This window comes from Grus americana, chromosome 7 (genome assembly GCF_028858705.1).
Source record: "Grus americana isolate bGruAme1 chromosome 7, bGruAme1.mat, whole genome shotgun sequence".
NCBI classification, from domain to species: domain Eukaryota; kingdom Metazoa; phylum Chordata; class Aves; order Gruiformes; family Gruidae; genus Grus; species Grus americana.
In genome coordinates this window covers 6991907-7006912 of record NC_072858.1, presented here as the reverse complement: position 1 = coordinate 7006912, position 15006 = coordinate 6991907, and the positions used below count along the sequence as shown (strand labels likewise).

General features: G+C 40.6%; 1 protein-coding gene across 3 annotated transcripts in view; it reads right to left on the bottom strand.

Annotated features, from left to right (window-relative positions):
• The window catches only part of EIF3A (eukaryotic translation initiation factor 3 subunit A), a 34141-nt gene extending 21472 nt beyond the window's left edge, over positions 1-12669 (bottom strand). For all 3 annotated transcript variants that reach the window (XM_054831221.1, XM_054831222.1, XM_054831223.1), the window contains exons 1-9: positions 12503-12669; positions 8510-8700; positions 8175-8311; positions 5938-6101; positions 4438-4637; positions 3281-3489; positions 2106-2277; positions 957-1061; positions 53-151 (exon numbers count right to left, since the gene is read on the bottom strand). In XM_054831221.1, the coding sequence (XP_054687196.1) occupies positions 53-151; positions 957-1061; positions 2106-2277; positions 3281-3489; positions 4438-4637; positions 5938-6101; positions 8175-8311; positions 8510-8700; positions 12503-12551 (1326 nt within the window). In that variant the 5' untranslated portion in view covers positions 12552-12669. The remainder of the gene's footprint in view (positions 1-52; positions 152-956; positions 1062-2105; positions 2278-3280; positions 3490-4437; positions 4638-5937; positions 6102-8174; positions 8312-8509; positions 8701-12502) is intronic.
• Positions 12670-15006: the final 2337 nt, after the last annotated feature.

Below are 15006 nucleotides of genomic sequence, written 5' to 3'. Positions count from 1 at the left end.
CAAAGCATTTTACTTACGTATACTTAAGAACATACATTTTCTTTACTCGTACCTGCTGCAGAAGGCGAAGAATGGTATTGTTTTGCAGGTGAGGAACATACAGCTGTAGTTCAGGCTCCTTTTCAGCTTGGTCTTTCACCCAGTTCAGAACCTATCAAAATTCTGAAAAGTTACTCTATCTGCATCAACTCTTAAAAACGTCAACATAACAGCACGAAGCACGGTTCTCAAATACTTCTGGTTTACAGCTCATGAAACATCAGCACTTCTGTCCGGATACTACATTTTTTTACTGAAGTGTATCTTTTGATGAGAACACTTTCATTGATAATGGATAGCTAACATTTTTTGTATGAAGGCGACTGACAGTACTGGCAACATTTACCACACTGCTAATTTACCTTCAAGTTCTTTTTAGCACCTCAAATATCTTTGTTCCCACTATCAAAGAAAAAGAACATGATGTGCTTCATCAATTGTAGAATTCACATTAACCTAATCAAGAGTTCTCACATTATTTCACCCCCTAATACTCTACATTTTAACAGTAAAAACAGTCATTGGTATATTTTTCCACCTCCCACACAACCCACTTGCATGCGTATACACATGTGCACACACGGTTTTCTCATTTCTGCATCTTTAAAAAAAATTTAACACAGAATCATCTCCACTAACAAGACCTTCTGATACGTTCCCGAAACTCCGCACCTTTATAGGGGCCCTCTGAATAGCACCCTAGAGACCTAAATGAATTTTCATTCTATTTCAATAATCTTGCACACTACATCTATTAGATGTTACATGTCATTGTAACGGAATTTGACCAAATAAAGCCTGCAATTGAAAATTCTAGCAATAAAAAAAGCTAGCTGGTAACTACCACAAATCAACACTCAGATAACAGACCATTAGTCAAGACCAACTACTGTATACACAGAGCTACAAAAACTTACCTTGCTGACACGGCTACATAACTTGAGCGGGTGAAAGTCTACTTCAAGCCAATTGTAAAGTTCTTTCACTTCTGGAACAACATATTGCACTACGTTGAACCTAACCTACAGTCAACAAAAAAACCAAAATATCTCAAAGTAAATACAATATTAGCAAATAGTTATGCTTTAAGAATTTTATATTCAAGAAGTTAAATAGGTACCACATCTACCTTTTAATATAGGATACTTTTTTTATTACAGCATTCTTAACCGCAGTGACAGTAATTCTATGCTACACCGCTTAACTGTACTTAAAAATGGAAAAGTAGACAAAACCCATACAAACAAGATAAATAAATAGACTAGAGTATCATCCTCGACTTATTAGCCATTTCTAAGACACAAGTCCTATTATACAGATGTAGGCCCACATCCAAACTAAAACCACACATCTCAGCTCATGAGTAAACTTCTGAAGCTTCAAATTGTGGTTTTAAGGCAAACTAGAGAGGTACCAGAAAAAGAAGTAACGTAAATTGTAAAATGAACCTTGAATATAAGTTTTAGGAATGCATGCAAATGACTGCAAGAAATTCAAACATCCTCTGAAAATACCTAACTATGATTGAATGCCTAATTCATTTATGAATATCTGGGAAGGTCTGAAGATAGATAAATCTAGCCTCCCTTCAAATTAAACGCAAGGAAGTTTTCATAATCACTTAGGTCCTTACGGTCAGCTATTTGATATCTGACCTGTGCTTATCCAAAATACATTTAAAACAGAAAAACATATATTTGGTTCACTTAATTACACGCCTTAGAATAGGGAAAAAAAACCCAAAACACAACTCCAAAGTTCTAGCTCACAGCTCTTTTTAGATCCCTCAGAGTTTCAAAACAACATCTGGGTGACATAAAGGACAATACTGAATCTGATTCTAGCGCACGCAAGCATTCAGGCCTCCCGTTATTGCTGCCGCTTCCAAACAGTACATCTTGTGAATCTGAAATTTTAACACTATACCGTAAGTCATACAATTAACCATAAAGCTGTTTTAACTTTTAACTTAATGTCCCATACCTAAGCACAGCGCTCTAGAAGGAAAATAGTCCAAAAAGAGGACTCAACGTCTAAAAGCTGCTTATCTGAACACTGCTACCTACCATATCATTAATAAGACTGCCACGTGTAGGTGGGGCCTGAAGACCCAACAGGGTTGCCAGACGTCGCTGTTTCTCAACAATGATGCCATCCATATCCAGAAGGCGAGCGATATCAGTTCTCTCAGGTGTTATAGGAATTGACAGAGTGGCCAAAAGGACTCGAGTAGACATCCTGTTGACAAAGTAGAACCACAAAAGATGAACTGCAACAGAACACTAATTAATTCCATTTCATACATGTGCCAATTCAAAAGTAGGAATGAGCAGTGTTCATGGTGCAAAACTGTGTAAAAATACCAGCAATAGCAGAAAAGACGCCAACTGCACAATAAGAGTATAGAATGCAGAGTTATTCAGTAACCAGGAGAAAGATTTTGATAACACCTTTTCATTACTTACATATGTGTGTATCATTCTATAGATATATATACACACAGACAAATGCTAAGAAATTTAAGCTGCCTCTGTAAATATCAAAATCCCATAAAATAATGAAATCAGCAGCTTTTCAAACTTAGTTTAGCTGCAAATCCATACCAATCATTTTGAATGCACCGATTTTTTAAATTTACAGAGAAAGCCAGATGTACCTTTTGAAGTAACAATACAAACGACATAAAGTATTTAAATTTTGACCTTAATACCCAGTTGAACAGGAATATAAGAATTTCCATACAGTATTTATTCTCACTAGATTCTGATTCTATAAACACCTGTACATGAACTTCAGAGATTAATGCAGTCAATGATTCTGCATGCCTCAAAAGCCTTTCAGTATCATTACCAAAAAAATTAAAGGCTATTTGGCTATACAGACTTTTATATATTAAGGAAAAGTTTATACGGGTTATAATGAAATCTTGTGAAGTAAGTACTACCACTCAGAAGAGAAAAAGGAAGCAAAACACAGATACTTACTGACTTGCTTAGCTTCCCAGTAACAGAGAAGGGAGCTTAACTAAGGTGATCCTGATGTATACATTATTTACACTGTAGCTTTGTAAAATATCCTTCTTGCTCTAGGTTTCTATTGAGGCAGTTAGTACTGGCCACTTTAAGCAGAGCTGCTCATAGCCATATATGTCATCTGCTTCTTTTGGGATACAATTTAGTTGATTTTTCAACCTATGGGGTTAAAAACAGACTCTAAGATCACACTAAATATCTTTCCCCACCTCTGCATCTCCTCTTGCGTGAGATTCTTTCGCATTTCTCTTGATAAGTGATAAAGTCGGTGAAGTGTGGATGCGTGAAAAAGAGCATTTCCTGATTTCCAGAAGACAGTTGAAACTTTGTGATAGTAATTTGCCATCAGTTGTGGTTTGGGTGGTTTCTTAGACAGTGCGAATAGCCCATGAATATCCTCCACTGCTTTGAAAGCTTCCTAAAAAAATCAAACAAATACACTACTTTTAGGAAGTTTTTTGCAACCCCTGAAAAAGGGAAAAATATACATTCACTAAAGGTTGTAAGACTTTAATCTATTTAATACCACTGAGAGCTATGAACTTCAGTTTCACCAGCTACATGAAACGAAATACTTCCTTCCTAATAAAGAAATTATTTGGACATACTGCAAATCCATTAACCACCTGCTTAGAATTTGGTAGTTAATGATTAGCTCACGTAATTTTTTTCCAAATTGGTTTCTTTCTGATTTTCAAGCTACAAACCAAGGGGGGGGAGGAGGGGGGGAAACAACAAACCAGAATAACAAAAATTCTACTATTTTACTATCATACCAATTCTACTATTTACTGGGTTTACCATTTTTCATAAAAATTATTTTTGTGATCAAAAATGGGTATAGTTTCCCTAAAAATACATATCATCTTGGAAATGCCTTACATGTAACTACTTACGTACCTAAAAAACTCAACATCACAGAAAACATTCTCCAAATTCACAAAACTAAAAAATGACAACAGTGGCTTTTTAAAGAATTTGACATTAGAAAGTTTGGAAGAGCAAAGCACCTCTTTGAAAAATTTGCTTCGAAAGTGCCAGTGCAGGCACTAACATAGTTCAAGCAGCAATGCTGGGGCCCAGCCTAATAGCAAGCTTTAATGTTTACCAACTGCTTCCCAGTGATCTAGGTCATGAGAATGCAGGAGAAGCTTGGTTTGAAATGCTATGCAAAAACAGCAATCCCAGGAACATCAGGTTGAGTATTCCATATGCATGTAGTACCACATTGTAGATGTTAAAACTTTATTTTTTAGCTATTATCCTGTCTTTACCTTGGAGTTTATACCATGAAACACGATCTGCGCAGAACAGAATCTGGAAAGGCTGTAGACTACAGTGTGACTACAGGAGCCCTGCTGCATACCTGCCACAGCTCCATGCTAATAGCACTGTCAAGCTGCACAAGCCTGGTCTCCAAGTGCATTGACTGACTGTCAGGATTGTTGAGGTTGATTGCTGTGCTTTGGTTATGATGACGCTGGATCTGCCCCAAATGCATTCGCAGGTTATCACAGAGTTTACGGAACTCAGCTTTACGCGTGTACTGCAGGCAAAACTTGAAAGCTGCAAAAATGAACAATATAAATTAAGAATGCTCACTAATGGTGACTTCATGGTAGTTCTAAATGGGATTCAAATACATAAATAAGTACGTTTAAAGAATCTTCAATTACAGTCCAAAGACCTTTCAAACCAGATGCAATCTGTCACACATAATGAAGAAGCGACAATGCAGAGCACTTCCATCTTGACCTCAAAAAATGAAGATGCTTCTACATAATTAAGCTTAAGGAACAAAGGGAATACTTGGAGTCTCTCTAAAAATGTTCTAATTTAAGCAGTGATTCTAGCTTTTGTTTTGAACTAAGTGCAAATAGAATTCTGTGAATGGCATGAATTCAGGTTTTGGCTTTGTAAAATGTGGGAAAAGCTTCTCAAGTCATCTAAATATGGTAAAGTTAAATTAAGCTTTCAAATGACTGGAAATAACACAGGAAAAATTGTCTCTGATCCCACAGTTACTCTCAAAAATCTGTTTTTGTTTTGCCAATGTCACTCTGAAAATTTTAAAGCATCTCCACCAGAAACAGGCAAAAAGTAAGTCTCGACACTGTAGCACAAAGACTTAATTACACTAAAACACCTAGAACTCATCTGACAGCCATCTTTCCTAAGGTACTTCCACAATTGGGATCCAGAGTTAAATATCTAACAGACTCTTTTTTTCAAAAATACAGAGCCCTAAGTTATACATACGAAGGAAAACATTTTCCACTCAGCTCTCACCCTTAAGATTAAAAATGTTAAGTATTCATTCTTATAAATTCAATTTTTGCAGAATAATGCCAGAAGGAATCAGACTAGACTTCTTCCTATTACCTCTGGCATACTATTTTGCTAAATTACATCTGTGTAAAAGTGATAGCACATCATAATTTTACACAGATAATTTTGTATACACTAGTTTTTGAAGTTAGCTGACACAGAATACATTAATGGAAGATACATTTGCCATTCTGGATAACAAAGTGAAAACACGGTTAATTTTGATCAGTAAGTTAGAAAAAATAAAGACACAGCACCAGTAATTCTCATATTCTCAATATGTCCAGGAAAAAAACAAACAAACTTTTTCTTTGCAGGGTCTGTTACAAGCACAGCTCAGTGTCCAGAAACCTCCGTAATTTTAAGGAACCTCTGTAATTTTAAGAATAGTATGGGTGTACATATTTAAGAGATTAATGTGTTACCAACTCCAAAGCAATACCCAAACAGAAATAACCTTTACTTTTCTAGTTTTACAGGATGTAATAAAGAAGTCCTAGATCTCATTACAATTTAAGTCTCCATCTTTTCAGCTTACCTTGCTGTGCAATATCATGGTACAGGCGTTCTACTCGAGAATTATTTCGGAGAAGATCCAAACACTGTCTATACGATTCCCATAGAAATTTAACCCAGGGCGTCAAAAGCAGTCGGTCAGTACGATCCTGAGTGTCTTCTCCACTTACAGCACTCAAAAGAACACTAGTCGGGGTAGAAGGGGGTTAAAAAAAGTGTTTTACCCTGCAATTCTCAACAATTTCTCTCATTAAGATCTAAGATGAGACTGGATGAACCTGAACAGCTAATTGCTGCTTGAACAGTCTATGGCTTATTTTCACATTGGGCCCTCAGACTTCTCCCTTTTCCTTTAAAGGCTGTAGATAACTTTTCTTGCTGTTTCAAACTTTGGGCCCTGCATATATGACTGACATGCACAAGCTCCAGAGGCAAGAGACGTCAAGAGCTTTTGTATCCTTCACGTGAGTAAGCCAAAGGAAACTAATTCCAGGATTTTCACCTTCTCTCTTCTACCAGGGAGCTGCACACTGTACCTCTGTCAGATTTAAATGTCACTGTCTATTCAGGCACTTTCCTACTTGCTGGAAGTTCTTTTTTAGTCACTAGCAAGGCTGCCAGAGAGAGCTCACTTCTTGACATATGACACAGAAACATTGTGTGCTTTACAATCTACAGACATCAAACACTACAATACTGACATTAAAGTATCAAATCCTTTAAAAATTCTGGCATGAAAAATATGCTTAAAGATGATGAATGAAAATTAAATTATCAAATAAAATTCTAACAAAATCAGATGTCATCTACCCTTCGGCAAGCCTGGGCTGAATTGTATCTTACTTTTAACTTCATGTACTACCTCCTTCCTTCAAAACTCATACTAAAGACCTGAATGTTACTACGATCAAGATAACATCAGCAACTGTTCAGATCACAACTCAGTCCTACATGTGGATGATGAGAAAACACATAGGTTGCTCAGATGGGTATCTGAGTCAGTACCCAAAATATCTGCTGATATTTTTAAAACTCTAGGACAGACATTATGCTGTCACCCACCATGAAGAGAAAGCCAACTTTTCTGTTCACCTCACACAGGGTAATTTCCATGCTCTAAAAACCTATCTCTTTCTTTAATTCCAGAACCAATATTCTTACAAAAATCAGTAGCAAAGCATTGCTTTAATCTTCAGATCACACCTAGGATGGCTAATGTCAACCCACCTCCTTAGAATTTTACCACTATTTTTCCAAGTATTCTCCACTTACAGCTGAAGATCCTTTTGTTATTTCTTTTGATATCTTCTGCAAGTTTTAGTTTGGTTTGACTTACAGAAATTTTAATTTATTCCCTACACTTTTTTATTTTTTTAAAAGATATGGACAGATGGCCTCTTCCAAACTCAGCTGCAACGCTTTAAAACATTTCTTCATCTCTGCCTTGTCACCCCTATTCCACAGATGTCACCACATACATAGCTGTACTATCAGAGTTAACATTAGCATTCCCTAAATCAACAGATTCACCTGAAGAACGTAAATATGCAATCGGAGCTAATATCACTTTTTGCCTGGAGCAGATTAGGAAGTTCTCCCACACAGAACAGCAATTTCTCGCAGAGCTCAAGAGTGGTTTCTTCCTAACCTGGCACTACTTGCCAGTGAAGGTCTATACACAACCTAAAGCAGATATATTTATTGATCATTTTTCCATTCCTTCTACATTCTCATTATCCATCCAATTAATTATAACACTCTGAATTTACATTTTATGCCCTTTCTTCTATTGTCTCATAAGTTACCCAAGCAAGTATAAAGTAACATTTCCTTTTGTTTGTACATGCACAACGTGGTCAGAAAGACTGGAGGTTATCACACACAGGAATCAAATTGGTCTGATATAATTAATAGCATTTATGCATCAACTGATAATCAGCAGCTTTCAATAGTAAACTCTCCAATACCACTACAGAGGCAGATCTGAGCAGACCCTGGAAAGCAGTGACCTGACTCCCAGAACTGCTCCTACTGTATCTACGTTTTCTATTCTTTACTGCTATACTTTACTTGAACTGTGGATTTTGTTCAATGCAAAATTCCTATTTTTTTCCTACCTTTAGGACCTCTAGAACACCACTAGTATTCCCTTTCAAATCCATCATCTTTATATCTCAGTTCTTTGAACTGCCAGTGTCCTTCATGAAAATAAGGATACTCTGCTGTGAATTGCTACATTTTAAAAGACAGGCAGCCTACCTTTCTGGAGTTTGAATGTTATCTAAGTCTTCTATGTCCAGTACCATCTGCTGGGATTCTTCCTTAGCTGCTTCTGTTTTTTCTTCAGCTAATTTTAAATAGGCTCGAACAACATCCTCCAAAGATTTGATGTTCACCTACATCAAAGGCAGAAAATACGGAGATGTTTTCACCCACAACAGGCAGCAAATATTTAAAACATAAATGCTACAAACCCAGGAACATCTAAAAGGCAAATTAATTCTAACTCAAGACCAATCAATTACTTTTAAGATCATATCAGCTGACATATACCATGTTTGCTACAAATTAAAAAAAAAAATCAAAAGCCATACCTGCTGGCAAATATTCTTGTACTGGTACAGTCCTTCTTTTGCCAGATGACTCTTGCGGAGATCCACACAGAGTTCCAGGTACTTCAGCATAATCGGCTCGTGGATTTTCTGCCATGTTCGGTGTTTTTTACTTTTCATAACATCATAGAGAACATCAAGGGCAGGCTGCTTTTTGCCAACCTCAAGGAATTCTGTAAGTAAAATCCAATTAGCAAAAGACTTACAAACCAGAAGATGCATGTTTTTGTGTTTAACAACGTAAATCTAACAACGTAGAATTTAATCAACTCTAACCAAAGTTCACTGATGGTTTTATTTAGCTGGCCATATCAAAAATGTTGGCAGATGCGACTGCAGTGGCAGTCTTTCAATGACATAACTGGCAAGCAAACGCAGACCTCTCCATCAACATGAAAATTTCAGGATAGCAGAGATATCTCTCCATCCATCAAGGCATGACTGGGAACTTCATACATATTAATAAAATATACACATCCAGCTAGTTTAATCAAGAAGGACAATGAATACACACCATGAGGCTTGTAGTACAGCACCTACCAATGTCATTCAATAAGATGCAAACCATCCAGAGAATTTGACTTAATAAAAGTCCTGCCCTCAATCCAAGAAAGAAAGAAACTTCACTCAGAAAAGCTGTTTGGATTTTTTATTTTTTTAATTCAGAGTGGTCTAGAGATTCAGCTTATAGAACTAAAAGCTGCCACAGTCCAATTTTTTAAACCAGCCTTGCTGCTGAAACCAATGTCCCGTTTAATCATTCCCTAAGCAGCTGCTGTTACTAACAGGATCTCTCAGCATCACAGCAACTCCCACCTATGACATACCACACATTCTACTGAGTACAAAATACAGCAAACCATCCACGAGCAAATACCTAAGCAGCACTGCCAGCTACCAGCACACACACAGGCCCTACCTGCACCAAACCTACTCTTACCTGCAGAAAAGCAAGACCAAAGAACATTGAAGAATGGGAAGCAAACAGGTTTAAAAGATAAAGAGAAGTCAGTACAGCTAAAAGGAAATGTCTGTATTCTTAAAGGGTGAGGGGTGGAGTCAGTACTTTCCATGAAGTACTTTGGTAATCACTTCATTCCTAAAGAAATAATGGCAGAAAGGATTAAAGTAGGGCCTGCTCAAGGTGCTCAGACATCAGACAAAGCTTCTAAGTTTTAGAATCTCAGAATCAAAGTTAAACATGGCTAAAAGATGGTATTTTAGAAGCAGCGTGGTTTAATTTAAGAGCAACAATAGCATGTAGTCAGGCCTTAGTTTATGTAAATAATGAGCTTGCATAAGATGAGCAAGTTCCTTTCTAGAAAAAACATAGTGTTACATTTAAAGATAATTAAGGTTACAGTGTGACAGTATTCAGCAGTATTTTTTTACTCACCGAGGGAATTTTAATAAAGCTATCCTCCATCCCATAATTTACACTGTTATTCTATCTTAGTGCTGCTTTGAGACAATTACTGCTCAGCTTTACAATTTTTTATTTATGAAAATAACTTGAAAGGCAAGTTTAATCTTGCAACAATGCCAGGCCACTCCAACCACAACTCTCAGTGGTCGATAACCAACTGGACAAAGCACAAAATTAATTCATATTGTTTTGAAACTTTTAATTAACTCTGGTCAAGCAAGTTCTTACAAGCAAGTCAAACAATTAAGGCTAATTTAACAGACACTAGTAAAAGCACACACAAAGCGAACCTTAAGAGTCAAATACAGCACGCATCACCAGGCCTTGCAGTAGAAACTCTAAGTTATGGAAACAAAGATTTGTAACAGACAAAATGCAAAGCCTTAGCCCCTGAATATACAGAAATACATTTTTTTCTCTTTTTTTCTGTTATACCATTTAAAATGCTAAAAGGTATCCAAAACAGTAACTGAAGCTCTGCGTGGACAAGAACTGATACACGTTGACAACTCATCTACTGCTAACCCAAAATCCCAAATTAAGTTTTTGATCTGAGAAAACATATGACATTACAGAAGGTGACAAAGATGTCATCTGTTATCCAATACCCCTAATAGAGAGCAAACTCAATGTCTGCAACAATAACACACTCCCAAAAGTTGCATTACATCCTTGACTACAAAGCAATGCCAGATATTAACAACAGCTAAGGGTTGGCTTTGACCTACATTTATAAGGAGAAACAGCCTTTCTTACATATCTGTACATATTTACAATCAATCAAGCTTTTCTTATTTCCAGGCATCTTCTATGTATGTTGAGGTCACTGAGAAGCTGAAGTATAAAGTGCTCCTAAATGCTCACTTAAGCCTTAAGTATAACATGCAAACACTGAAACTCTGGAAACTGCACTGAATGTTCCCATTTGAAACGTCAGCTTAACATTAAACTGCTTCCTGTGACATACAGCCTGCCTTAGGTACAACTTCTCACCCTTTATTATACTTGGACATGGTGAGATTGAGCCCCTGCAGTCTGCAAGACTTGACATTGCTCATCACATTTTCCATTCACTCTACCAACACTCAGGATTGCTAGCATTTGTCTAGAGAACGCTCCCTTCAGTTCCAACCCTTCAGTTCAACTCTACTCCTTCAGTTCATTAGAATTTAGTAGACTTGCAGCAGTGCAAGAGACATGAATTTAAAGCTGCTCTTCAATACCAGGAAAGCAACAATAAAATGTCAGATTTAAACAGTTTAAGGTCAATATTCCAGCAATGTGACTTGCTCACTAAGTACATACAACTTACTCTACCCCAGAATTCTGAAATTTAGTTCAAGTTTATATACTATGGTATGTGCATCTTTCCAGTAAAAGGACTGCTAAAATACAACTTCATTTTTGGAAGTTGATTGAAGACTATTTTATCTTTCATCTTTTTGTCTTTTATCTTTGTGGGAATTATTTTTACAACAAATTTTAGATTAGAAATCTTGAGGATGTGAAGTATTTAATATTTTCTTGTTAAACTACAAATTAATTGAGTTATGTATAGTCCCCAGACTACACAGCCTCTTCAGCTGTCATTTCAAGACCCGTACATCATCTGTAATTTTTGGATGTCTTTAAGTGTCACCTGGCAATCAGCCCTGTGACAATGAATGGTCCAAATGGTCTTGCTTAGTGCTTAAAATAGGATACTATAAAAAAAGAAGTGTCAAACCCATATATTTAGCCTGAAAGGAGACAGCTGATTAACATAACCAGTCTAGCTTTATATGCAGCAGCCAGCGAGAGACAGCTACAGTGCAGCCCTCCTTGGTTTCTATTCCAGGTGCTAACTTATGCATCAGCCTGTGCAACATTTAAGGAGTTTAATTATTTGCGTTCTCACCAGAGTCACAAGAAGGATGGGATTACTAAATATGAAGCTCACATAGAAAACCAGGGCCCCAGATCAGACCGGTTTTGAAATCATGCCGGAGCAGGTGTGAGATCCAGGCCGGACACCTCACGCCAAGCCCCCGGCCAGCGGAGAGCCCCTTCCCGGCGGCGGGCAAGGCGGCGCCTTTGCCGCGGCTCCCGCGGGCGCAGAGTGGTGGCTGAGGCGCCGCGGGGCCCGGGCCCCGTTGCCCTCGGTAGTACAGGCCCCCATCGCCACGACCCCCCCTTGGCCCCAGAGCCTGCCCACCGTCTCCGCCCGCAGGCAGCCGGGGGCCCCGCCGGGGAGAGGGAGGCGGAGCCGGGCCGGGCCCGCTCCCCGCGGCCGCCCGCGCCTCGCCTCCGCCATGCGGCACGGCCGACGCCGGCAGGCCTCGGCCATTTCCTCGCGGCAAGACGGCGCCGCGTCGCTCCCAGGCGGCCTCTCCTCGGCGCCGGCCGAGACCCCGCGCCGCGCCACACCGAGAGGCCGGCAGAGGAGCTCTAGGGGCGGGCACGGCCCGGCGCGGCCAGGGGGAAAGGAGCGGCGCACGCTGCCCGCCATGCCGTGGGGAGCGGGAGGCGAACCGGCGGTGGGGAATGTGGGGGGAGCGGCCCGCACTGACCGTTCGCCCGCTTCAGGGCATTCTCGGGCCGCTGGAAGTACACCGGCATGATGGCGGCGGCCTCTCCTCACAGGGCGGCGGCGGCAGGGGCTCGCTCCGTGCTCCAGCCAGGCAGCCTGCGAGGCCGGAAAGGGAGGGCAGCCCGTCACCCGCGCGCGCTGACGTTACGGAAGCGGAAGCCCCTCCCGGCGCGCGGGCGGGGCCGTTGGCGGCGGTTGGCGGCCGTTGGCGGCGGCAGGCCCGTGAGGCGATCGTGAGGAGTTTGGGCCGGGCCAGGCCGCGCACGGGTGCTGGGAAGTCCCGGCGGGTGAACGTCCGCCCCGGTGGCTTAGCCCGGAGCCCCGGGGCGCTCGGTGAGCCCCCTGCCGACAGCCGTGCTTCAGGCTAACGGTGTGGCTGGTTTCCGCCAGTAGTGCCCAAGTGATATCCCGTGCTGTGCCGGGCCTCCCGGCAGAGGCTCGGTGGCGGAGGGGTTACGGTGCAGGAACCCAGCTAGGTTTGCACAGAGGCGGGGACCGGCCACAGCGGGTTGTCCGGGGGTGGGTGCTGCCAGCCCCCGCATACCCGTCCGTTCAGGGTAGTCCCTGGCTGATCAGACCCTCAGCGGTGGCGGCAGCCCTCCCAGTCAGGGAGCCAGCTTGTGGAGCCCCACGAAGCCCTGTGGCTAACAGCCTTAATTAAGCTTTTGCATTAATTAATTCAGCTCAGAAGAACATTTTGGCAAAGAAGTCATCACGTGTGCTGAGCCTTTGCTCTTCACAACTTGTTCAGCCGGTTCAGAAATAGTACTGTGGGGCAGTCAGGAACTTGTAGAAAGGCCCTTCTGTGTGCACATCATCGTCCTCAGCTGCAGATTCTATTCTTAATCTTAAAAACTTGGGGAAACTATTTCAGAGGAATTCAGCCGTTCCTCTTAAGAGTAATAGCAATATTTATGAGTGTACACATGATAACTACTAGTGGCAGCATGTATTTTCCTGTATAAGGGGGTGTGAATTATACACAAAAGTCCAATAACAGCAGCAACAAACAAACTAGAACAGCAGCAAGTGAATGTGTGACTAACAGGGCATTTTGGAAGAGTAAACACCAGAATAGCACATTTCCCTGTAAGGCACTGAACACTATGCTTTTCAGTCTTCCGGCAGAAATGCGCACCTCTGCAGCTAGATCATTGATAACATCATGACTGTAGCTGCGACCCTCTGCAGACCTGGCTGTCTCACACCGGTTTCTTAAGGTTATCTAAGTATGATTTTTGAAAAAATACGTAGGTAGATGGAGAGGAAGTCTGTTTATGATGACTAAAGACAGCCTGTTCTTGTCTTTTCAATTTCTGTTTTGGTACATTTCTTTCTGTGTATTTGTTGCCTGGTTTTGCATACTAGTCACATTAACCATTTTGCATGGCCACCGGAAAGCTTCATAACCATTATACAACACATTTAAAAATTTACTTTTAATACTGGCTTGTAATCACAGTTTATTGCTGAACAAAAAAATAGTTAAAACTAAGAACAAGAAAGGGACAGTCACTGTATTGAAGCTACACCATCAGTGTACCCATGTAGCACTGGTCCCTTTTCACTCTACTGCATGAGTCTCCATTCTAGAGTAAAAAAAGGGAGGAAACTAAAAAAAAAAAACTTTGCTTTTTCAGGCTGTCTTCATTTGGGTGTTTCTCGATGTCCTGTGTCCTTGCTACCTCTTTGAGAGCTGATTGTACCCAGTGTTCTCCATCAGGCCACGCTATTGATTTATATGATGGTATTTTAGAACGATCTGCATTCAGAACTGTCTCTGGCAGCCTCATTTCTGTTTCAAACCATGGTTATACATTCAGTAGAGTCTTCATTAAGCTATTTATAGTGCTGAACAACTCCTTTTCTTGTCTTCATAAAATTAATTTAAAAGCATGCCAGAGACACCGCCCAGCCTGGGTGACAGCTTCCCAGCATCTGCCTGTGCCGTGTCACCAGAGCTGGAGCTTTAACTTTATGACTTTATGAAAATCGTAGGAGAGGCCGCCCTTTAATGTGTTCCCTAGCCAGGCGTGATCCTTGACGGGCCTGGCGTCTCTCCCAGGACTGCACATTTTCTTTAGCAGCTTCTGATGTTCCTGCAGTTATCCCCAGTATTTTGGAAGTTTCTTCTTCCTAATCAGTGGCTGCTCTGTGCCGTTAGTGGAATTTGTGCAGTATGGCTTCCATAGATGGTATTTGGGCACCATTGTTCATCCAAGCTTGAAGTCTTTTAATTCTCAAATAAACTTCTGGATGCATGGAGTTATTCAGGAGTAGCTGTTACGCTTTATTACTCCTCACCTTACTCAGGCTGCCTTTCAGGCACAAACCAGCCTTTGCACGCACTGGGGAGGCCTGTGTGGTCTTTGTTCAGGGGTATGGCTTCTGACTTGGGAGGCAGTTGCTGGCAGGGCTGCCTCCTTTTGCATAGCGCTTCACCAAAATTGTGCCCTGGGACTTAGAAAACGAAAAATAAAGGCA